Source organism: Pongo pygmaeus, chromosome 10 (assembly GCF_028885625.2).
Source record: "Pongo pygmaeus isolate AG05252 chromosome 10, NHGRI_mPonPyg2-v2.0_pri, whole genome shotgun sequence".
NCBI classification, from domain to species: domain Eukaryota; kingdom Metazoa; phylum Chordata; class Mammalia; order Primates; family Hominidae; genus Pongo; species Pongo pygmaeus.
The window spans coordinates 24,588,767-24,615,414 of record NC_072383.2 but is presented as its reverse complement, the minus strand read 5'-3'; the positions used below and the strand labels follow the sequence as shown (position 1 = coordinate 24,615,414).

The 26,648-nt window shown below is 35.4% G+C and overlaps 1 protein-coding gene across 21 annotated transcripts in view; it reads left to right on the top strand.

Annotated features, from left to right (window-relative positions):
• The window catches only part of SOX5 (SRY-box transcription factor 5), a 1,038,078-nt gene that overhangs the window by 984,550 nt on the left and 26,880 nt on the right, over nucleotides 1–26,648 (top strand). For all 21 annotated transcript variants that reach the window (XM_054445328.2, XM_054445330.2, XM_054445334.2 and 18 more), the window contains 2 exons: nucleotides 7,379–7,556; nucleotides 19,977–20,122. In XM_054445328.2, the coding sequence (XP_054301303.1) occupies nucleotides 7,379–7,556; nucleotides 19,977–20,122 (324 nt within the window). The remainder of the gene's footprint in view (nucleotides 1–7,378; nucleotides 7,557–19,976; nucleotides 20,123–26,648) is intronic.

Below are 26,648 nucleotides of genomic sequence, written 5' to 3'. Positions count from 1 at the left end.
AATGTAAAAAGGAATGATATGGCACTATTTGGATTAATTGAAGGCAATTTTTGAAATTAAAAAGTGAATGTGAAGTATAGTTGATATTTCAGAAGCAAACTATTCTTTCTTTGTTTTTAAATATATGTGTGTGCTTGCGTGTATAATTTACAGCATTGAGACATTAATTCAACAAAGTTGGAAAACAAGGAAAATATTAAGATACTAAGGGAAAATGAGCAGGGGGCATTTTAAACAGCAAATAAAATGATGAGTACTCTTTGAATACCTTTAAATTAATTAAAGGCCAGCAAATTAAATGTAAAGAAACATGTAATTACCACATTGAAGCATATGTCCCCAACCACACTACTAGCATCTACTTTTAAAAGAAGCAGGTATACATTAAGCAAAAGTGTAAAATGGCAAATAAGGAAGCCAAATGAGATGCTAGAACATATTACCCTCAGCTAAATAAGACTTACATTTAAATGGCCATCAAGTCTAATGGTAGCATTAACACAGCAAAAGCATACCTATCAAAGAATTCCTGGAGCTCTTTCTGCCTGATTAACAAGGCATTTTGCAGTTCGTAAGTCTAAAAGTAAGCATCTGTTCATGAAAAGGGGTTTCAAGACTATGTGCTATGTAAGATGATAGACTTGATTTTTAGGAACCTATTAATTAAATAAGGAGTTGGGATGGCTACATGAGTAGGATTATTAATTCCTTGAAGACTAAGAAAATAATTTTAAGATTGTTACAGTTATTTTTATCTTAGGTTACTTTGACTCTTGCACATAAATATAAACCTTTTCTCCTTTAAGTTCTGCTCAGCAGGTACACTTCCATCTCTTTGTAGATTCTCATGATATGTGTTTGTTTTGTTTCTTCTAGTAAACCTCTATGGAGCTGTAGCGAAGAAATGCCTTATTTGGGTAGGAGAGGTGAAAGAGGGCTCCCACAGTGCATAGAGGTGGAAGACGAAAGAGAAAGGATGAGTGTTGCACACAAGCTAGGGAAGAGAGGTGCAGCAACAGCACACATTATGCAATTCAGGCTGTCTTGTAACTTCCCTACTTAGGTTAATACGATTATTTCATCAGAGAGGATAATAGCGGCAGCATGATTAATTTTGCAACATGTTTCATGAATGCTTTTACCATCCCCATATGTTATTACTGCTACTTATTTCACAGACGTGTTTATGATAAACATGGGGACAATCACAGCTTTCAAATCATGCAGAGGAAGAAGCCAGGAATTTTATTTATACATATATATATATATATTTTTCAATCATTGTGTGGCTATTGAAGAATCAAAGTGTTTTTATAAATGAAACATTATATTGAGTATAAAGACAAACTGTTCTCAAAGAAGTTTAAAAACACACACACACTTCCACTTAAATCTATACCTAGGTTTTAAATAAAAAGTAAATGGACTTCTTTTCTTTATTACTGACCACATAAAACCAAAGCCTCAAAGCTACATGCCTAAATGTCCTTTGGTTTATGTTTTTCTAATGCCTGGCATATAATAGCCATTAATAAATAGCTGAAATACCGTTGGATAAATAAGATATGGATGAATGTATGGATGATTGAATAAGTGCATCTGTTCTTATCTGTTGCCTTTAGACTGGTATAAATGTGTTAACTGCCAAATAAATTTTGATTTTCAATAATTAATTTAGGTAAATATTTGAGGAAGTGGAATTTTGAGACACCTGTGATATGGAATGAACCAAATCATCAAGTAGATAATGAGAATGAATAAAGATGTGAATAAAGATGTAAATAAAGATGAAATTTATATTCTGAAGGGTTTAATCATTCGCACTTCCTGGGTAGTGCATTTTGTGGTCTAGCAACCTACATTGTGGGTATATTTCCATGTTGTGAGGATAAGAATAGAGAAATAGAAACAAATAGAATTCTCTAGGATGTTTGGATCTCTGTTATCTAGTTCTCTATTGAAACTCCTTAACAAAGACTTGAAAAGCTAAGGAGTGGGGAGAGAGAAATGACACCCCAGGATTGCTAAGAATGCTTTTTATTTGTTAAATTATGTTTGATTTCTCTAAATCGTTTGGTATTTGTACATTATAAAATTATGACTATTATACAATTATGTTACAGTAACATATTTTCTTCTAAAATAAATTGTTATTTGAAAACCAACCAAATGAAATATATTGTAACTTTATATATTTATTTTATAGTGTTTGTTAAGTTTATGTGGAATAAGTTTATGGTGACAATTGGTATTCCCTCAGTGCATCTAAGGCTGCATATTTGTTTCACATTCTTCATGCAATTTTTTTTAAAATCTGTTGCAAATTGTCATTGGCCGGAATTAACTGATTAAGGCCTCTATAGTATTTCTGCTACTGTGACCACAAACTGGTATTGAGATGGTAGCTTTCAGAGAAGTTATCGTAGCTCTAATTATGTAAATGGAACATCCCGGACCTATGTTTATTTGGATTTTACTTACTTTGCATTCTATCCCAGAAAACTACAATTAGCCTAGTAATTGATTAGAAGAAGTTATATCATGAGTGAGCTTCTAAAACTTGTATTTGATTATATAAAATATTATTTTCTTGTACCATGTGTACATGAACTCTTGGGATTTTTCTAAAAGAATAGTCCAAGCCACTCTTTAGTATTAAAGGAAATTTTCAATGCTATATAGCGTAGAGGTCAGAGAAGCACAAAAATAGTCACCAAGATAAGTGAATTTGTGCCTTAACTTTTTAATGTATAGAATAGCAAATGTTTGTATTACATCATTTTATTGCACATATATTATCTTTCATGTGGTTATTGTGTAACAGAATTATATAGCTAGGACTGAATTTCAGAAGTTATATTCCATCAGTGCCTTTTTAAATTTAAGATTAAATTTGTCACAGAAATTAAAAGAGTATTGTATGTTGAGTCCAAAAACCTCGGTTTCATTAGAACTTTCTAAGCCTTACTTTCCTCCACAAGATTTGTAATTACTTCATAGTCGTGAAGATTAAATAAACTCTTTGGAATACTTATAATGAACCCTATAAATGTAAATTATTGCCTTCTACTAGTTAAAATTTGTTTAGCTTACACATTTACTTAAACATAAATGCTTACTTTATATTTATGATATACAAGTTTGGAGCTACTCGGCAGATAACTTAATTCTTAACTCTTACTTTGTGTATAAATGAAATAATTATGAAATATGTTATTTTCAAAAGTTCCAATTGGCAACCTCATTTAACAATTAGGCAAGTAATTAACAGGAAATTGCTTTGCTCACTGTTTGATGGTGTAGTTGATAGAAATAGTATCTTTTTCAATTATTTTTGACCTTGAAAATTACTCATATCCTTTTATTTGTAAGTAATTTATTTAACATGTTTAAATGTGTGTTTTATTTGTAAGAATAGGGGTTAATCATGTTAAGCTTTTGAATTTCTCCTACATAAAATTACAAGTAAAAAACAAAGTAAGAGAAGTCTTACCTTCAGCTTTTATTGCACATATTCATATTATAAGAATGCATGCCCGAAATAAATTGTCCATGTCCATTTTATAGTTAAGATTTTTAAATTTTCATCTAGTCAAATGAAAAATAATTAATAGAAAATGGGAAACTAGTGTCATTTTTGTATTCTTCATAAATAATAGGCATTTGGTATAGCAGCTCAGTAGTAAATTATTAAAAGAACAAAATTGTGAAATAATATCATGTAATGGGCCAAAATTATTTATACAGTTACCAGTATAAAGATCAAGAATGTGAGTTCTTATTAGTTTACCATTAGCCTGGTCACACAATGGAAGAGAAGGAAAGGGCAATTTTGAATGACATTTATATCAACTTTGGAACTGTCAACCTCTATTATGTCCTTGGGGCCTTGCACTTTTTGGCTTTCAGACATCTGTGCTGCCTTGAATGGAGGTGAATACTAAGAGTTTCAGTGGGTCTCTTGCTCTAATAAATGCTTTGAATAGTTATCTTTCAGCATGGGCAAGTAATAGTTATTAGTGCTTAAAGCTAAGACATATGACACTTCATCCCATCAGCACCCACATCCACATCATCTTCATCAATACCACCATTCCCCCCTCACTATACACTCACACCGTGTTTCCTCTGTGCTCATAAAAATCTTTCCTGTTCCAACTCTGGGAATACAGTCCTTCTCTTTTCTTTGCTTTGCTTTTTTTTGTTTTGTTTCTTTTTCTTTTCTTCACATTCAAGTAAAATAGCTGTCTTTGATCCAAGCATCTCCCAAAACTTTTGCAAGAGTTAGGATGATGTCAAAAAGAAGTTCTAAAAGCGTCATGACAGAAGTCAGTTTCACACAGAAGGTAGTAAACAGGTACTACATTGCTAGGGGAAAATAGTGCCTGGAATATTTACAGCTGGGTAGTAAATAGTAAAGTCCCTGACAGTCAGGACATTTAGGCTTAATTGACCAAGAGTAGATCTGGGTTCTAATCTTTATTGTCCCATGGAATCTCAGTAACATTCAATTTATTATGCATATGAATGTTTCCATTATTAGCATATGATATGTCCCAATTATATTTTAAACACTGAGGTAATATCACATATTTTAAATGTTATCTTCTTATACAGAAGAAGCTTTTTAAAGGCTTTTTGGAAGTCTAACAAAACTTTTTCAATAGTCCCCCTTTATATTAATATATGAGGCAGTGGCTCTTACATTTGAGTGTGCATCAGAATCGCCTGGGAATGAAGGCTTGTTAAACACAGGTTGCTGGGACCCATCCCCATAGTTTCTATGATAGAGAATTTGCCTTTCTAACAAGTTCCCAGGTGTGCTTATGGTGCTAGTCTGTGAGCCGCATTTTGAGAACTGTTCATTCATACTGGATTAAAATGTGAGGACACAATACTTCCATATTGCTGCTAATTATGACATCATATGTATAGATTATGGTTGAACAGGTCATGTTTCAGATTGAACAATTTAGGGATAATATTGCCCCTATAGTTTTTTGTTTTTTTGGTTTTTTTTGACACAGTCTCACTCTGTTGCCCAGGCTGGAGTGCAGTGGCACGATCTAACTCACTGTAGCCTCCGCCTCCCGGGTTCAAGTGATTCTCCTGCCTCAGCCTCCTGAGTAGCTGGGACTACAGGTGCATGCCAGCATGCTTAGCTAATTTTTTGTATTTTTAGTAGAGACAAGGTTTCACCATGTTGGCCAGGATAGTCTCAATCTCCTGACCTCATGATCTGCCTGCCTTGGCCTCCCAAAGTGCTGGGATTACAGGTGTGAGCCACTGCACCCAGCCATTGCCCCTATAGTTTTTAAAATGCTAAAGTAAACTTCTCCAAATTAAGTGTTGTCTCAATGATGGAATTATTTCACTTTCTGTCAAGATCTTATGAATCAATATAGATTTGGTATAATAGTCTTTAATTTCTTACTTATCTGAAATCATAGAAGATTGCTAATTTGAATTGTCTCATGAATTTTCAATTTTTTTTTCTGAAACAAACAATATAAACTGAAATAAGATGTATTACAAAGGTAACTTTTTCGTAGTCTGTTCATGGGATTCTTAAGTGCACATAACCACAGAATCAAATGATAATCTAATAATATTAAACCACTTAAAAATATAGACTTGAGGCCAGGCGCCATGGCTCATGCCTGTAATCCCAGCACTTTGGGAGGCCAACGCAGGCAGATCACTTGAGGTCAGGAGTTCAAGACTAGCCTGGCCAACATGGTGAAACCCTGTCTCTACTAAAAATACAAAAATTAGCCGGATGTGGTGGTGTGCACCTGTAGTCCCAGCTACTCAGGAGGCTGAGGCAGGAGAATCACTTAAACTGGGAGGCAGAGATCACAATGAGTGGAGATTGCACCACTGCACTCCAGCCTGGGCAACAGAGCAAGACTCTATCTCAAAAAATATATATATAATATATAATATATATAATATAAAAAATATATATAATATATAATATATATAATATAAAATATATATATAATATATAATATATATAATATAAAATATATATATAATATATATATATATTATATATATATAAAATATATATATAATATATATTTTATATATATAAACTTGATATCAATGTCATATTTTACCATTTAACCATTTCATAAAATGATTTATTTCAGTGGTACTTTTGGTAAAACTGTGCATTAAATTTTTTATACAGTAATTAACATATACTTTAATGTCACCTGACTACCCCATTTGATTAAAAATGTTTCTACTTTCAACAAATCTGTTATTGGTAAATATTTTATGTTCTTAACTCATGAAATAGCTAAGTGGAAACTAAATTTTTATTCTACAATAATATTAATGTAAAATTGGATATATTGTAAATGTTGATAAATAAACAAGTGGTAAGATATTCCAATTTTAGAGCACAGGAAAGGAACAAAATAACTTTTTCAATTTCCAATTTAAAAAGTGATATAATTTTAATATTATCTCATTCTTATATTCCTATATGATGTAATATAAATTTTAATGATACTATATCTATAAGTCTCATGTATGAAATTACCTAACAGAACGATTTAAAATTGAGTATAAACTGTGTTTTGACCTGTCAAACTATAGAACAGCTGGAAATCATCAACCATGCTGAACTGATCACATGGTCTTCATGACACATATAGTATACTAAAAGAGAAACCTGGAAAACACATCTGGATTTTGAAAACATGGTGTTTGTTTAGTGTTTAGAACAGTATGACATATAAATAAGTTGCACATAGTAGGGTGATGTTAATTATGTTTATTTTCATTTTTAGATCAAATTCAAAGGTGTTTCTGTGAAACCTAGGGAGAAAGGATTATTTTCTAAGAAAGTTAGAAATTTTCTTATGTGTGTGTTGAATTTGGAGAGCAGTTCTGATCAGAGGCACACAACTATCTGTGGTCCTCCATCATGGGTGTTCCAGGTGCTCTGCCTAGGTACCAGGGTACAAAGATGCATCAGATCCAACCCCTTTTCTTTGGCGATTAAAAAAAAAAACCTACCTATATCATATTTCAAATTTAATGTGTAATATCTCTCAATACAAATGAATATAGCACAAAGAGTAGCTTTTTAAGAATATTTCTTACAGGTTACAAAAATTATCTTCTTTCTGTGGGTAATTGAGTACACATGTACTTTCTCTTATACAAAAGGTATTTTGAATGTATAGTTGAAGGAGACATTATGTTGACAGCTAACCAAATGCTGTAATGTTCAGAATGAATGTTAAGATCACTGATTGGTAGAGTAATTTGATGGGAAATGACAGGCTGCATACCTGTGTTTTTCTAGGCATTTTTGATCAGCCTTTCCTTATCACAGCTCATGTTCTAATGATCATTGCAGGATGAAGTGGCACAGCCACTGAACCTATCAGCTAAACCCAAGACCTCTGATGGCAAATCACCCACATCACCCACCTCTCCCCATATGCCAGCTCTGAGAATAAACAGTGGGGCAGGCCCCCTCAAAGCCTCTGTCCCAGCAGCGTTAGCTAGTCCTTCAGCCAGAGTTAGCACAATAGGTAAGTTCTGTTTCTTTTGTTCTTGCTGATTTTCTGTTTATGGCTATTGAATGGAATCATCTTTAAATGGCACATCACACACACTCTATACACGGCTTGAATTCCATAGGACAGTTTCAATTTGAGGAACCACCTAGGTCCATTTTAAACATGCAAATGAAATTTCTCACTAAAGTCCAAGTTATAATGCCCTCCTGAAAATCTAACTGTGTAGGTTATGTCTATATTTCTAACTATGTCCATACAATATAAAAAGAGGACTAAGTGACTAATCGCAGTGAGCAATGATGGTTCCAGAATGTTATTGTTAGGTGACTTACCTTTTGCATCACTGAAATTTCCATTTATTTTGTGAATTGCACAAAGTATACATTATGATGAAATGCATTTTGCCTCTATCATCAATCAACCATAAGGATGTGAAGTTTGTTCAGTTTCATTCTGTTTGAGGATTGCTTGCAAACACCAAAGTATTATAAAGAGTGGATAGCTTCAATTCTATATAATTGTAAATTCAGTAGCGCAAACAAAATAGTAGAAAACACTTCTATAAGTTGACTTTGAAAAATTCAATGATTTTAATTTCAGCATACATAAATCAGACTGTAGATACTGATTTCAACACAGATTTACTGATATTTGTATTATTTTTATTCAATTTTTAAGGAGGCCAGCCCTCAAGGAGCTCATGGTTTAGTTAAGGGAAAGTCATTCATTCTATGGTATAAGTCAGCTATAACAAGTGCTATTGCAGAGCACAGATAAAATTCTACCAAGAGAGGAGAGTGTTGGATTCTGTCTGGGAAGGACTACAGAAGAGTATGAGTTAGATATATCCTAATTCAAACTGAGCCTTGAAGAAGAGATAGATTCCTAGGCATTCTAGGAAGTAACAAAAAAAATCACAAAGTGAAATAGCATATTTTTGAGAAATGCACTGATTTGTCTAGATTGTAGAAAAAAATGTATGGTGGAAAGTGATCAGAGCTAAAACTGAAAGGATCAGGTGGCAGAATGATGTTGGAATTCAGGAAACCATTGTTTACATGTAGGGCAAGAATCAGTTACATGAGATAGAAATAAACAATGATAAAGGAGAGAATGGATTAAAAAGATATTAATCAAGGAAGAATTGACATAATTCAGTCACAATAGAATGTATCTGGTAAAGGTCAAGTTGTAGACAGAAAACTAGAATCTTGAATTTATGCAATAACAAGGATTATTATGCCTCTATTAATGATGAAAGGGGAGCCCAGAATTGGAGCAGGTTTGGGAGAAGAAATAAAAAGGTAATATGTGTTGAATTTGAAGCACAAGGAACTATCTAGGTAGAGGTGTTCAGGAAGAAGCTGGAAATACAAGCCTCATCGGTAAAAGACGTACTAGAATTTTAGATATGGAAATTATTCCATGATGAAGTGGTTCAACTCAGGAGAGCAAATAAGTCCACCAAAAAAGGCTGTGTGTGGTAAGAAAAGGAGTGGAGTGAAGAATTATAGGTATTGCATTAGATACTAATAGATAGATAACTAATATTAATATTATAATATAGATAACTAATATATTATTTATTGCTGTGTAACAGATTAACCTAAAACTTAGCAGCTGGTATTGCATTAGATACTAATAGATAGATAACTGATATTAATATTATAATATAGATAACTAATATATTATTTATTGCTGTGTAACAAATTAACCTAAAACAGCAGTAGAAAACAACCAATATTTATTGTCTCATTTATTATTATTTATTGTTTAACATTTATTATTATCTGCTTTCTGGTGGTCTCGGTTCTTTGCCACATAGGCCTGTCCCTGGGGCTGCTTGTAGCATGACAGTGAACCTTCCTGAGTGAGTGATCCAAGGGAAGAACAAAGAAAAAGGCACAGTTTATATCACCAAATAACCTGTTCTCCAAGTTCATCCAGAGGCAATTCTGCTTTATTCTGTTTCTTATAAGAGAATCATTAAGTCCAGCCCAACTCAAGGCAAGGAGAATTAGGCTCCAACTGAAGTAGAGAGTATAAAAGTATCTTTGAACATATTTTAGAACAACTACACTTTTTTTTAGATGCAAAACTGATGAAGAGTAAGTTGAGTGTCTTAGAATAAGAATGAAGAGCGAGTGGGTATTTTAGAATAAGATTGAAGATAGGGTAATGTCATGCTAGCCTAGGAAAACAAAGTTTCAAAAAGGAGGGATTATTTAATGGTGCACCTTCTGCAGGACAATTAAAGAACATGAAGAATAAGAGCCTTAGGATTTGGTTGGAGTTCACGGACAGGTAGACTGACAGAGAAGTTTTAATGAATGGTTTGAAAAGATTCCCAGTTATACAGAGCGGAAGAATATGAGGAAAGAAAGTTAATTTGGTGATATAAACTCATCTTTTTCTAAGTTTGGTGTTGGGAAGTGATAATAGTTTGAGAAGGCTAAGTAGAGACAGGTTTTAAAATAGGAATATGTATATTACTTTTCAAGGGGGGAGAGGAAGAAGAGTTAGAGACATGTATAGATATGAAAAAGTGCAAAAGACATGTATAGATATGAAAAGTGATGGGAAGGGATTAACCCTTGTAAAGGAGAAAAACTTTTCTTCTTCCTGAGACTGAAGGAAAGGAAGAGATAAATGGTAACATTTCAGAGAAATTTTGGAATGATCAGAATGAAGTCTGAAGGAGTGTGTATCAAATGCTTTAATCTCCACAAAGTAGAATTCCAGATTATTTGTTAAGAGGAATTCAGTCTGGGCAGTGGGGCCACAGTGAAAAGAGGAACAGTGAAAACTGAAGTTTTGAGAAGTTTGAAAAAGGTTTCAGACACATGTGTGCTTTTTCATCTTATAGTCTAACTCCAGTTACTCTGCTCAGCATCCTAAATGAGCTCCAAGATTAGATTTACTTTCATGTACTATGTAAAAGAAAAAATATTTTATTTGGCAAGAATCATTCAGTATCATAATATACATGTAAGCTTATAAATGTCATAGTGTTAGTACATGAGCAACTTTTGTGATGTTGTTAGAACTAGAATATGTGACTAGTAGAATAACTAATATGTTTTTATTTGTATTATGTATGAATATCTTTTCTTTAGCATTCCCAAGGATTAAGTATGGCAAAGTATTTTTGAAAGGCAAGAACATACTTAATGTCATTTATCATGACTTTCCCCACTACTAAAACATCTCTTTGTTTTTTTTTCTGAAAAGTTCCTTCACCATATACACATCCCTCATAATTTCCAAGGATTTAAGTCCACTACAATTTACTTTTCTCTTTTCAACAAATGCAGATGTTGAAAGCTGAAACTTTAATGAGTAATAATGTAGTTGGATAAAAGCTGTGAGGATTAATGGTGTTGTAAAGGTCACTCCTGAAAGAAGAACTAATGTGTGATGCCATTATTAAACCACAGAAAACGTGGACTGAAAGATGACTTAAGTTATTGTTAATGACATGGGGCTCTTTGCTATATATCTATTAGCTACAAATATAGAAAGTGACTTTTTGAGGTTGGTGACCAATATTACAGTGTATTCTATAAGAATGCTTTTGATATGGTACGCAAATGATAGGCAGCTCCAAAGAAAGGAGATCCTTAAAAGGCATGAATAGTTCAGAAGAATGATGGATAATTTTAGAATCTTTTGACCAGATGTTATCTTTCCCTTATTGGCTTTTTCCACCTATATCGAACATATGTATAACACTTTTAACTCTTTTTCAAAGCATTTTTTTCATCTATTTTCTCACTGCAGCTGTTCTACAATTATAGACCCTTAACTAGATGGAGTAGATATCCATATAATCTAGTCAAAGCTTGTTATTTAGCAGATAGGGAACACAGACCTAAAGAGCCTGTGTGTCTACCTAGGGATTTGAAGGAATTTTTTTGTCAGAGCGTAGACAGTTCTATGATTCTATATTTATTACCTCAGCTTTAATTTTAAGGAAATAAATGTATATAAAAATCTAGTAACTTATCCAGACTTAGGGCCAATGGATTTTGGAGCCTTATAACCATAATCTATTGGTTGGCGTTCATTCTTTGTAGTTGTTGCCTTTTGGTAGCCACACTGCATTAGATGCTCTTCTCGGCCATGCATCATTTCACTCATCCATACAACAAATGAGATTTAAATACTCTTCCTTTGCCATATGTTTTGCTTAGTCTGGAGGATAAGCAGACAACAGCCTTGGACTGAGACTTTAGGTGCCTACAATCTTTTTCCTAGCATATCTTTGGGACATATTGGAATGTCCTGTTCTTAGCCTTCATTCCTCAGAGGCATTAATGCATGAAAACTAAAACTATACCTGAGCAAATGTAGTAAATGCACATTGACCCAGTAAAACAAAGGGCAGTATTTCCAAGCCCATTAATTGGCTACTTGATTTGTACAACATGCCAGGTTAAGATATGATGACTTAAAGGAGGATATTATTTTGAAGGTTCGTTAGTTTACATTTTTATTTTATTTATTTATTATTATTATTATTATTATTATTTGAGACAGGAACTTACTCTGCCTGTTGCCCAGGCTGGAGTGTGGTGGTGCAATCTTGGCTCACTGCAACCTCTACCTCCTGGACTCAAATGATCCTCCCACCTGAGCCTCCCAAGTAGCTAGGACTACAGGCATGTACCACCAAAAATACAAAAATATGAAAAAAAATATATATATATATTAAAATAAGTATATATATTTTAAAATAAATATATATATTTAAAATATATATATTTTATATATTTTTTTATATTTTAATATATATAATAAAAAATATATAATATATATTTATATGTATTTAATATATATATTAAAATATATATAATATATATTGATATATATTTTTTAAAATATATAAATAAATATATATATTTATATATATATTTATTTATTTATTTATTTTTTTGAGACGGAGTCTTGCTCTATCACCCAGGCTGGAGTGCAGTGGCGCAATCTTGGCTCACTGCAAGCTCCGCCTCCTGGGTTCACGCCATTCTCCTGTCTCAGCCTCCAGAGTGGCTGGAACTATAGGCACCCGCCACCACGCCTGGCTAATTTTTTGAATTTTTAGTAGGGACAGGACTTCACCATGTTAGCCAGGATGGTCTCAATCTCCTGACCTCGTGATCCACCCGCCTCGGCCTCCCAAAGTGCTGGGATTACAGCTGTGAGCCACCGTGCCCGACCAAATTTTGTATTTTTTTAGAGATGGGTTTCCCCATGTTGTCCAGTCTGGCCTCGTACTCCTGGACTCAAGGGATTTGCCCACGTCAGCCTCCCAAAGTGCTGGGATTACAGGTATGAGTCACCATGCCCAGGTTTTTAATAAGTAAAATTTATACAAGGGTTTTAATGAGAAAAACCTTGTTTGCAGGAAGGTGATTGAAGGAAAGAACAAGAATATTGTGAATCATGGAAAGCCATTGGATTATCAGGAAGTTGGAGATATCATTCAAAGACATCTGGCAATTAACATTTGCATAACACTTTACAGTTTGCAAACTGCTTTCACATGTATTATCTAATTCTGGTGAGCTTTCACAGATTAAAAAATTGTCTACCTATCAGGGTGTCAAAAATGTAATCTGATCAATGACCACAAAAATAGAAAAAAATACATTTGTTGAAAATCGCTAGAAACAAATACGCCATTACTTTTACTTACAACTCCTATATAAAATAAATATGTAGTAAATAAGTATTTGTGTTACACTAATATCATCTGTTAAATCCATGAATTTTAATAAATCTGTACCATATGGTCCAGGCTTCCATTGATAAGAAGATAGAAATTATCAATAGATTTGGGATTATCAAGGCGGATACTTTCAACTTAGAATATGCATTTATTTCTTCAACAGATTCTGCCCTGGGCCAAAGGAATAATAGATTGAACTAAAAAATGCTAAGTAGTCCATAGACCACTATGAAAGACAAATGCAAGACAATATGACAATAAAAACATTCACAAGGTTTTGAAGGAACACACGTGTGGGAAGTACTAATCTTGTCAAAGAACATGTCTAGGGTGTGTAAGAGAAGTTCTCACAGAAGGGGTGATGTTTGAATAAATTCACAAACACGCCAGAAAGAAAGAGCCCTTCAGCGAAAGAGAAAAACCTGGGATACAGGAGTGTAGAGTGAAAGGATGAAGGCCTGTCCTTGGAAAAGGGGGAATGCTGTATACAGCTTAAATGCAGGACGCATGAGAGACTGGCAAGAGGGGACACAGGAAAGATAAGCAGAGTTGATATCATGAGGAGACTCTTAGGCCTTGTGAAAGAGTTTGGGACTTATCTCAGAATGATGATTTTCCAGGAACGCTAAAGAGTTTCAAAAGTTCCAGTAAAAGCTGCGTACTGTGATCTCTTGAAGATTCACAATGCACATGAACATATTCAGGATTTTAAAAATTCATTCAATTAAACCTTTTTAACTTTAATTTTGTATTTCTTACACTTATACATGGAATTATTTTTTCATGGGCTATTACAGATCATTATTTTTTAAATGTTTCTTGAAGCACTAGGGTACCAGAGGAGGGTTTGTAATCAGGGATTTTGACATCAATTTTTTTAATATACATAGATAGATAGATAGATAGATAGATAGATATTTTTATTTTTATCTTTAGACAGAGTCTTGCTTTGTCACCCAAGCTGAAGTGCAGTGGCAGGTGAACATGGCTCACTGAAGCCTCTACCTCCCAGGCTCAAGCAGTTCTCTGCCTCAGCCCCCCAAGTAGCTGGGACTACAGGCAAGCACCACCATGCTCCACTAATTTTTTCTGTTTTTTTGTAGAGATGGGATTTCACCATGTTGCCTAGGCTGATTTTGAACTCCTAAGGTCAAGTGATCTACTAACCTCAGCCTCCCAAAGTGCTGGGATTAGAGGCATGTGCCACCATGCCCAGCATTTTTTTTTTTTGAGATATTTTTAAATGCTTTATCTGGAAAGAGAATAGACATGAATTCAAAGAGTGTAAGCCTAAAGATAGGAAAACCAGTTAGGAGGCTAAGGCACAGTGAGATATCAGGTGGCTTTCATGAAAGCAGAGGATGGAGAAGCAAATTTGAGAGCTGAGGAAGAAGTGGAACTGTCAGGGCTTGCTTGCCTTGTATCTTTAGAGGGTAAAGGAGAGACCTTAAATTACTCCCAAGGATTGGAAGGGCAACTGACAAGGTCTATGGAATATAGAAAGAGGGGACTGAGGCCATAGAAAGATGATGAATTCTGTGCCAGACATGCTGCATTTCAGGTACTCATGGGACATTGAAGTAGAGAAGCTTAGTCAATAAACAGATACATGTATCTGGCAATCTGGAAGGGTTTGAGGCAAGCAGTAGTTATTTTACAGTTCTTGGGATCATTTCTCAATTCTTAGAGACATGGTATAGACCAAGGGTGGCATATTGGTTTCCTAGAGCTGCCATTACAAATTACTGTAAACTGGGTGGGTTGAAACAGAAATTTATTCTCTTGCTATTCGGGGGCTAGAAATCTGAAGTCAAGGTGTCAGCAGGGTTGGTTCCTTCTGGAAGCTCTGAATGAGAACCTGTTCCATGCCTCCATACTGCTGACAGTCCTGGCTCATAGATGTATAACTCCAATCTCTGCCTGCCTATTCACTTGGCTTTCTCCCCTATTTCTATGGATCAAATCTCTCTCCTCTTATAAGGAAATCAGTTATTGGATTTAGGGCCTAGCCTAATTTCAGGGTGATCTCACCTTGAGATCCTTAATTACATCTTCAAAGACCTTGTTTTCAAAAGAGGCCAGAGTCACAGATAATTAAGTTTAGGACTTGGATATATCTTTTGGGCAGACACAATTTAACCCATTACAAGTGGTTTTGTATTTTATTTTCTTTCCTTGTATAGTGGCCATTACTACTTTCCTTTTAGAGTTTATCTCCTCCAAAATTAGACTTTCTAGTTTGTCCCTTCTTTTCAGCCTCTGAAAAAATATATAAGGGGCCTTTTTAGTTAAGAAAAACAAAAATTTTGAGAATATTTTTGGTAATGGTTAAGAAGAAACACTGAAGCATAAAACATCAAATTGTAGGCCAGGCATGGTGGCTCAAGCCTGTAATCCTAGCACTTTGGGAGGCCAAGGCGGGAGAATTGTGTGAATCCAGGAGTTCTAGACCAGCCTGGGCAACATAGCAAGACTCCATCTCTACAAAAACTTAAAAAGTAACTGGGGGTAGTAGTGCCCATAGTCCCAGCTACTCAGGAGGCTGAGGCAGAATGATTGCTTGAGCCCAGAAGTTCAAGGTTGCAGTGAGCTATGATCATGCCACTGCACTCCAGCCTGGGTGAGACCTTGTTTCAAAAAAAAAAAAAAAAAAAACATCAAATTACTGTGAATTTAACAAAGTTACAGAATCTCACAAATTTCTTATATTAATGATTTCTAACCCACATTTTCCAAATCTCATTTGAGATGTTAACTGGAAGTTATATTGACCTTTGCCATCTCATTTTCCTCTTAAGACTGAGGTTCACCAAACCTCTCCTATACACATGCCCTCCCATTTGATCCTGACTTTAGATGCAATTGTTGCTTGAATCTATAATGAAGGCAGAATAAAATGTATCTATCAGATAACCATTATATGTCTCTTTGGCCTTTATGGTCTGACGCCCATTTAATTGAACCTCTGTGCCAGCCAAGGAATGACATCCCCTCACAGATTTCATCATAATAGTCAAAGCCATGTTAACAAGAGTGCTAAGAGTGAACATATAGGGAAAATGAAAGTGTAAAGAGCAAAGAAAGGAGTCTAACATCTTTTCCTGCCTTTGCAGATACCAAGTGCTATCTCTTCCTTCACATGTGTTATTTCATCTAATTCTTCCGTCAGCTTTACCTTCATTTTGTAGTTAAGGGAAGTGAAAACTTAGATTGAGCATTAAAATTTGTCAAATATCACACTTACCAAGAACTGGAAATCCCAGATGCAGTTGAATCCAATTTCCAAATTCTGCTTATTTTACTATGCCATTTTATAAAGTGACAGTTACTGAATAGCTTTCATTGACCATTTATTATGATAAAAGACAATATTAACTCAATCTTGACATTTCTGTTATCTAGTGAGTGTTATCCCTATTTAACTTATGAGACAATTGCAACTTAGAAAAGTAAAACAACTTGTATAATTTATATACCTAGTAAGTGTCAAAGCTAGGATTTTAATCTGGGCTTGCCCAGCTCCAAAACACATGCTTTTTCTAATAATTGGAATCTTGAATCAAAATCTAAGGATTAGGTGAAGGAAGGATCGAAGGATCCCAGGCAGGGATACAAACACAGAGGAGGCAGTGAGGAAAAAGGAACAATGCTTAAATGAGATTCAGTAATGAGAGGATGGTCAATGCTGTCATCCCGCTCAAGAAATGGAAAATGTCCTTTGGATTTATTTGACAACTAGAGACCAATAGCAACAGAAACGAGATTGCATTGAGAACTGGAAAGTAAGAAGGGAATGGGAGATTATGAGATAATGCATCTTTGAGAAGCTTGACTTTGAAGATAAAAAGAGAAACAGTGTTGGAAAGAGAGGGCAAAACAAAGTTAAAGAAGACACTTTATTTGCTTGTTTGAGGAGAAAAGAGAATCTTAAGTATCTACAAGTTGAGGTGGTAGAGATGGTAGAGACAATTAGATAGATGATATAAATGAGAAATAGAATAATAATGAAGAAGTGTAGAAATCTAGAACTCTTATTAGGAGATTTGCCTTGATTGAAAGCAAAGGGACCATTTTTATTGAAACAGGAGGAGCAAAATAGGCATAAATGGAAATAAATTTGAAGCCAGCAGAAGGTAAGAGTGGGGGTAGGGTCAGGAAGGTGAGAGTTCAGCCTTACTGCTCTTTGCAAAATCAGAGGTAAGGCCATTTGCTGAGGGAGACGGAGTCAGCAGGGTTAAGGATTTGGTGACTATGAGGAGAACAAACTGTAAAGAACCAGCAAACAATCCTATTAAGATTGAATGTTGTCATATATAAATGGCTTTATGATTTAACATAGCAGATAAAAATGTTAACATTTCATACAGCATTATAACTAAAACTCAAGAGTCTCTAAAAGCAAGAATGTTTATTTTAAAGTGAACAGTTATTTCTACCTGCACAGAAACACACATCTCAAATTGGAAATAACCATTACAGAACATAGGTCTGTCAGTTACTCCCCCTCATAATAATTTACATTCCTCTTGCATCTATATTAATCATTTTTCCTACACAATGTTATCTTGGCAGTCCCTAAAAAGCATAAAGAATTCATGCTTTTATTCAGTGCCATGTGCCAAGCCATTTCAAATATATTTGTGTTCTGGAGAAGCTAATTAGACTACATAGAAGCTAAATAGACTACAAAAATGTATGATGCCAGGTTGCGTATAAACAGGGGTTAGAGCATAGGAAAATCAGACTGATCCTCTTAAGATATTACTAAATGAACATATACCAATACCATCACGGTCATGTAAGAGTTGTATTTCTATCTAGAGTAATATTGTTCATGAACAAGTTCAAGAATTATACATTAAGAATGATGTACAGGAGATCCAAATTAGGATGTTGAGGATAATAAAATACAACCATCTTTTACAGTAAATATTAACTCTGAAGATCTGTTCTAGGTTTAGAGTTGTTTTCAATTCACTTTTGTGTTTATAATGAGCAGAGATGTTTTGTTCTTTGAATAAGTTCCAATGAATTTAGCTCTGAAAGGCAAAATATATAATCACTCTCAAGCTTCCCTTTTCTATCGCCTACACTGGAACTTTTCTTTTCAAGGAGATCAGAGGACCAGGTCTACTCTGCGCATACTAACAGGGGAAAAGGCATGGATCATTTAGAAACCTGCCAGCACTGAAGTACTACATCAGTTTCTGACATCAGTTTCTTCAATAGAAACGTTTAAGCAGCAAGAAAATATTCTTTGTTTTTTGGCAATCAGCAGATCAGATAGAAGAGTCTAGCAATACAACAAGGATGTGTAATCTGACATGATTAGACAAGGCTCTTAGTACCAGAACATTCATAATTGAGACAAAGAGTATTAATAACACTTTCCTAACACGGCAGTTAGCCATTTTATATTTCCTTTCTTTAATCTTAGTGTTTTTCAACAAATCATGGGATTTAATGGCGTGTTTTGGCAGATTAGAGGATTTATGGCCCAGATGTTTTTTGTTCTAAAAATGGATTAGGGTGTAAAGTTTGCTGGAATCCATGGAACATGTTGAGGCAAGCCGGTCATTTTATGTGTGATTAGTGCCTGCCTTCTGTCTCACAGTCCCTCCATCTGTCACAATTCACCAATGGATCTGGTTAGATTTAGCCTCGTGTCACAAACAAGTCCCTTTTCTGGGCAGTTTCATATTACAGATTCATTTTATGCCATTTTATGCCCTAGTTAAAAGATAGGGAGAGAGAAAGATATTAGCTTTTCTTTAAATATTTGCAAAACAATCTTTTTCCATCAGTATTCTATTCTAATATCATGCAGATCATCGTACTAATATGCATCAAATAAATAAATGACCAGTGTTAAAAATAAAATTAAGTAAAAATTAGTTTTGGTTGTTACACCTGTTATTTTGTAAAAGCAATATTTTGATAGTGTGTATTACTAACCATGGACTGTGGAGTTGCATACATAAGCTGATCATTTGGCCATCTTATTAAGAGTGTGAATTAAGTGTGACTATAGTTAAGAGTAGCCACAATTTCTTATCAAACAATTACAGGTGCTTGGTTACATTCTGTGCTTGAAACTTAGCCTATTACAAGTTTGCATCAATAGCAAACCACTGCCACCTGTGGTTTATTTCACCCTAATTGGATTTTTAGGAAGAAAATACTCTTTCGTCAGTTAATAATGATTTATTTCTTCTGTATATAACAAACCTAATAGTGCTATACAGACCCTCTTAAGTGGCCTTTCTAATACTAGGAGAGACTCAACAATCATAGTCATAATTATGAATACCTAAATCTTGTGCTAAAATTCAAATGTTCCTTGCAGGAAAAAAAATTAAAAATGGGTTTTATATTTGCACTACAAAATAATATTTGAATAATAACTAAAGCATTTACTTAAAAGTTAGATTTTCAACTTCTTTCAAAATAGTTGGAAACAACCATATTTCACTTAGGTATTATATTTTTATTACAGATATTTGAACATATTGGAAATATGTTTATGTATGACTATATGGATCAGTCATTGTCAATTATTCATTCATTCGTTTTAGATAAATTCCATGGAGAAATCCTTATAGGCCAGACACTAGCTATTACCAAGAAAAGTCATATTTATGGTTAAACGCTAGCCTAGACATGCTTTTATACAAAAGATATCCTTTGATCTGTCTCATGTTCAGGTTACTTAAATGACCATGATGCTGTCACCAAGGCAATCCAAGAAGCTCGGCAAATGAAGGAGCAACTTCGACGGGAACAACAGGTGCTTGATGGGAAGGTGGCTGTTGTGAATAGTCTGGGTCTCAATAACTGCCGAACAGAAAAGGTCAGTTCATAAAATAACTTACTTTCTAGAAATACTTAATTAAATTGCCTAATGCTTTTTAAAAAAAAATAGATTTCCATCTTCTTATCCTCAAAATGATTCTCTGGCCCTTTTCTCCCTCCATTAATATAGAAGGCCTCATCGCCATCCTAATCAAAACCATCTGGGAATAGAAAGAGTTATAATTCTCTTGATCCATCTCCAAACCTTATTGACAATGAATATCCCCTTTTACGCCACCAGCTTGTATTAAAACAAAATGGCATTTGAAATATCTGAGTCTGACTAAAAGTTTTGCTTTTCAGAGATGCTTAACTTGTATTTGGGGATGAGCTGGATTTGAAATGCTGAATCTTCTTTAATCAGCATAAGCTTGGATGATATCCATGCTCATATTCTAAGTATTTAGGATCCTGAGCTTGTCATAATATGTTTCCCGTGCAAAACACTGTCAAGTGTTAGATGAGTTCACAACTGGAAATTTTTACTTTATCATAAAACAAAGTGTACTTATTAAAAACTTTGACATTATTTGTATTATAACTAAGGCCAGTGAAACTTCTGAATTTGTCTGAAAGACAATCATTTCAAGCCCTTTTGTCTAATCCTACATGGTATTTTATTTAGAAAAATATTATAAGTTGTAAAATCCTCAGAATTATGTACTTTTGGAATATTTAATATGTTTTGAACTGAAATTTTAAAATGTTACCCAGTCCTCTTTACAGAATCCTCTAGATAAATAGATCCAGTAGATAAGAGAAAAAATGATCAGCTACTTAGCAATAACTGGAAAGTTAATCATAATGGGAAGCTTATGAGTCAAACAGAATTGTCCAGAATGAGCAGATTGCTAATTTGGATAGCTTTCTAGTTTCCCAGGTTTTATGTGGAGTTTAATGTATAATCACTAAGAAGCTGGCAATCTGCATAGTGAAGGTGAAATGTATGGGTGATCCTGCCACAACTGCTCTTTCCCTGGTCCTAATATGGTAAAAATTAAGGATGGAGAAATGATTTCAATTCTACTGTGTGTCCAGGGGAGAGAGCAAAGGATAGATCAGTATACATCCCTTGCAGTGTTACAACATAAGACATATGACATTGGTGTCCTGAGAAGGGCACATTTTTATAGCTAAGCACCAAAAAGAAGGGGGAAAGCAAAGTGACAGTTCTAAGAAGGAATGATAGCAAGCATAAAGGAATTTATATTCAAATATTTAAACATTCTTGAAAGGATGCTTGAACAGAAATTCCTTTTCTCTGCTCCCCACGTAGAAATGAGTTTAACACTCAGCCAGATGCTAATGCAAAGTGACTCAAGCTATTCCTCGCAAGCATAGCTAAATTGCCGTTATTTGTTAAGCGCATTGAATTCAGCTGTGGATACAGCAGTTGGTTGCATTCAGCAAGCGTCTGTACCCTTTTTTTTTTTCTTTTTTTTTAATCCTCCAAAGCAGAGACAACTCTACCTATCTCCCCCTTCTCTTCCCCAGTGCTGGCTGGGAATTGTCAAGTGACAACCGACCAAATCCTTTTGGACAGGAAGCCTTCATCCTGAGTTCTATATACTTGCAAAGCAGGCCTTGTGGTTGGATCAGGGAGCCCATTAAAAGTACTTTGATGGTATGGAAATTCATCTTCATGAAGCTCCTAGGCCCCTAAGCAGCGTGCTGTTTAGCTGTGGTTACAGATCAGTCATTCACATCGGTGGGCAATAATTGCGCTGACGGCTTGTAAGGCAATGGAAGTACATAAAATAATCCTAGGTCTTCCACCATGGCACTGTGAGTTAATCTTCTCTAATACAGATCAGCTGTTGTTCTAACGCATGACTTTATGCTGGCTCCAGTGACTCTGCACAGCCTTTTGATTAAGTAACAGGAGTGGAACCATCTGCATTCACTTTATTCCATACTTGTCCATTGTTAGGGGACCTTATTGCCACTTCTCGTTCCATCTCACCAGTCATACCTTATTTCTCTGATTAGCACCTCCTACTTGGGTTGCAGGAGTGAGAGTTGCCTCTCTTGATGGCTACTGCTTCAATTTTCCTTTCTCTTTTGTACAGTTATAACAATTTTTTAAAAATCTATTTTTGAAATAATACCTGCCAAAACCTGTTGGACAGTTAAGATGTCTCTGTTCTTAAGAAGATCATCATTCCTGAATCTCTTCATCATGTACTTTCAATGCAGTTGAGTTACATCTTGAACTATAGTCTTATAATTTAGGAGTTTTTAAGTGAAAAACTTAAATTATGAAAATGAAGTAGTTTCATTACTGTAGTAGTATGACAAACTCTTGTAATGTAAAAGGAAACCTCAATCAACGGATCTGAATTATCTCATCCCTTATGTTACCCTGACACCTGAAAATGAAATTGAGATTATTGAAACTCTTTGAAGCAGGTCTTACTCTAGTTTGTGGTTGACTTTTCCTGTTGAAATAACTTGGGTGTCATTTCTAGAATATTAATGATCAATCTATGTCTGTGTACATCATGAAAATGAGATAGTAATGTCACACTTACATCTTTTAATTAGTAATTATTCAACATTAGCACATGCTATATATTAGAGACGGTGGTATGTACTGGAGGTATTATATTAAACCAGAAAATATGAGCTCTGCCTTTATAGAGCTTACAGTTTGGATCAAATTATTATTTGACTGCTACTCATTACATATTTATGTGTGTGAGCCCACCTATAGGAATTGAATAAAGACCCCATGTTGCTTAGCATGTCAAATCAGTTATATACTTGAGTTGACAAAGGTAGATATGTTTTCTCTCACATAAACCACATATCTATGCATATTGTGTTATTTTTCTAATACTTATCTTTTTATTAGAGTTTTATAATCACTCAATATTATCTATGGCCAATAAATATGTGGATTAGTAATTGGTTTGAAATTTTGCCATAGAGTTTAGTGAAAGACATAAAACATATATGATAAATTCTTCTTACATTTTGCACTATCATCTTATATCACTTGAATCCCAAAAGAAGGACATTTTTTTCTGTCTAAAGTAATACTCCCGGCCAGGCACAGTGACTCAAACGCCTGTAATCCCAGCACTTTGGGAGGCTGAGGCGGGCGGATCACAAGGTCAGGAGCTCAAGACCAGCTTGGCCAACATGGTGAAACCTTGTCTCTACTAAAGATACAAAAAGTTATCCGGGTGTGGTGGTGCACGCCTGTAATCCCAGCTACTCAGGAGGCTGAGGCAGGAGAATAGCTTGAACCTGGAGGTGGAGGTTGCAGTGAGCTGAGATTGCGCCACTGCACTCCAGCCTGGGTGACAAGGCGAGACTCCATCTCAAATAATAATAATAATAATAATAATCCTAACTCCCTAAACCCAGAAGATATGTGTAAGGTAAGGAGTGAGAGAGATAAAGCAGAAAGAAAGAAGGAAAGGAACTGGGAGAAAGGAAAAAAAGAAAAGAAGTTCAGCCTGGTGCTTTACATCAACATAAAAGATATCATGACCTGAGCTCCAGAGGATTGAAATCTTGTGGTGGAGAGCTGTTTTCTTGGGTACACAGCCTTATACCCAGTAACTTTTCTTCATATCTCAAATAGCCAGCCACGTGGTTATCCCAGCTAGAAGGTCTTAATTCTGAAAAGCTGTAATTGGACAGTGAAAACAATTAGAGTTGTGAAGATAGGAACTGATGATTTCTCAGTGATGTGTACCAAAACACATCATGAAAGTCATTTTTACCGAAACACATTTTAATGGAAGACTTCTAAGAGATTTTTTTTAACTTTTTTACTTTTCCTGGAAGTGTTTCTTCATACTCAAGAACTGTGTGTGTCAGGTTTCTTAGAAACTCTGGGACACAGTATTATTTATAATTGTCACCTCTGGTTAATTGTAGACTGATTGTATATTCAAATAATGTTATCTTTTGCCACGCAGCTTTGTAACAGATTAGTGTTGTGGATGAAAAAGTGAGCTTCTCAGGTATGAAGGAACAGAAAGAAGCCTCTCATATTTTGTTTTGTAAAAAACACACTTTGCTTCATTCCCACCCAGATGGCACAACTTTCTTCACAGAGTCAACTACAGGTTCTTGAGCTTGTGTTTGAAAGTATCCATGTTAATAAGAGATTATAAAAAGCTCAGTTTTTGTTGTCCTGATCCCACCAGACAGTGTTAACACGATAGAGGCCCAGTGCACTCAGCCAAAATGAGAAATAGACCAGAAGCTTTTCCGTTTATGTCACTCACTCCATATATAGTTATCCTGGGAAGACTGTGCCTATACTGTCATAGCTGTTAGGAATGAGTTTCACTACATGTATCAGGAAACCTGAATATGGTAGCTTAGATAGTGATTCATGGCCGGGCAAGGTGGCTCACACCTGTCATCCCAGCACTTTGGGAGGCCAAGGCAGGCGGATCACCTGAGGTCGGGAGTTTGAGACCAGCCTGACCAACATGGAGAAACCCCATCTCTACTAAAAAATACAAAATTAGCCAGGTGTGGTGGCGCATGCCTGTAATCCCAGCTACTCAAGAGGCTGAGGCAGGAGAATCACTTGAACCTGGGAGGCGGAGGTTGCGGTGAGCCAAGAGCGCCATTGCACTCCAGCCTGGGTGACAAAAGCGGAACTCCGTCTCAAAAAAATAAAAAAATAGTGATTCATTTTTATCACATAGTCAAGCTCAGGAGTAGGAGGTTGGTGGCATGAGTTCATCAACATGATATCGGAGTTGAAATCTGTGATTCTCTTGTCTTTTCCCTTTGGGTCACAAAATGGTTGCTGCACCTACAGCTATCCCATCCTCACGAAGGCAGGCAGATTCAGGAAGGAGAAGTCATTTTCTCTTTGCTAACTTCAGTCTTCATTCATACGGGGGTATTTCATTCCTCTTCTCAAGCTGACTTCCACGAACATCTCATTGGCTAGAACTGGGTTATATGAACATCTTTAAGACCATTACTGGCCAAAAGAAAAGAGACTGCTTTAAATTGACCATGAATTATTTTTTACCACTAAATTAGAGAGCTAATCCTATCTTCTCTGAGATCAGGGGATATCTTCAGATCAAAGGTAATGTTAGCTGGGAAGAAAAGAAGGATGATGGCTACTGGGTAGGAAAAGGCGATTGTCAGCCACAGGCATATTATAAAAATGATATCAAAGCTCTCAAATATTTCCTTCATGAAACTGGTTTGTTTTGTTTGTTTTATAATTGTTACCATCTATCTATCTTTTGCCCTTCCACTATTACGTGTCCAGGGTCTTTTTTTTTTTGAGGCGGAGTCTCGCTCTGTCACCCAGGCTGGAGTGCAATGGCGCGATCCTGGCTCACTGCAAGCTCCTCCTCCAGAGTTCAAGCGATCCCTCTGCCTCAGCCTCACTAGTAGCTGGAACTACAAGCATGTGCCACCACGCCTGGCTAATTTTTTGTATTTTCAGTAGAGGCAAGGTTTCACCATGGCCTCCAGGATGGTCTCAATCTCCTGACCTCATGATCCGCCTGCCTTGGCCTCCCAAAGCGCTGGGATGACAGGCGTGAGCCAATGTGCCTGGCCCGTGTCCAGGGTTCTTATACCTTGTCTGGGGTTCACAAAGAATTAGATGACACACACGCATGTGCACAAGAAGACGTTGCTTGATAACAGGTTAAATCTATAAAAGTATATTCACATATACACTGTATACATGTTAAGACCAACTTCTGTATTGCTTTTCTTATGTAAAACAGATGTCACTCACAAAAATAAGCATGCGTATGTGTGCATATATCTCTTAAGGTAGAGAATTTATTCACTGAACATTAATTGCCTACAGTGTACCCGGAATATAAACATATAGTGCGTGCTATGAATTCATCTGTCATTATCAATCATAGCTGGAAAAATGTCTTACTTTTTCTGCTGAGCTTTAGTGAAAATTGTAATTTTCTGTCAAATAAGATGGAAATTTGGTAAATAACATGTATATTTTAATTAAGAATTTACTCAATAACAACAGTAGTTTCATTTTTGACCCTTTCTGAGTCATATTCATAAGAAGCCTTACCACAGACTATATAGGCTGATGGTAAACAAAGGTTAGTTTTACTTGTCTGGCACTTGGAAACTCGTCCATTACAACCACCTCTTTCCTGCCATTGTCAACTCTTTTCTTTCCCTTTAACAGAGTGCCAAACATGAAATGACAGTGACCAATGTTGACTTAATGTGGATGTTTAATAATGAAAAAAAGTGTGTCATTCCCAGCATTAGTTACAAATGGCAGTAAGTGTATCGGATGGCAGCCCTGTAATAATTTTACATCCATCATTCTTTCCTGATGCTTTGCTGGCCATCTGATGGATGGGGCCAGCAGTGTTAACTCTTCGGAAACTGACACAGTGTATGTAGTTCAGCATTATCTAACACATGCTCCTTCCCTTAGATAAGGAGAAGGCCTGTGAGGAATTGTGAATTACAGGTTTTGCTTTAAAAAAGTGAATATGAAGGAACTCATGCCTCTCCAGTCAGTGGAAATTGCTTCA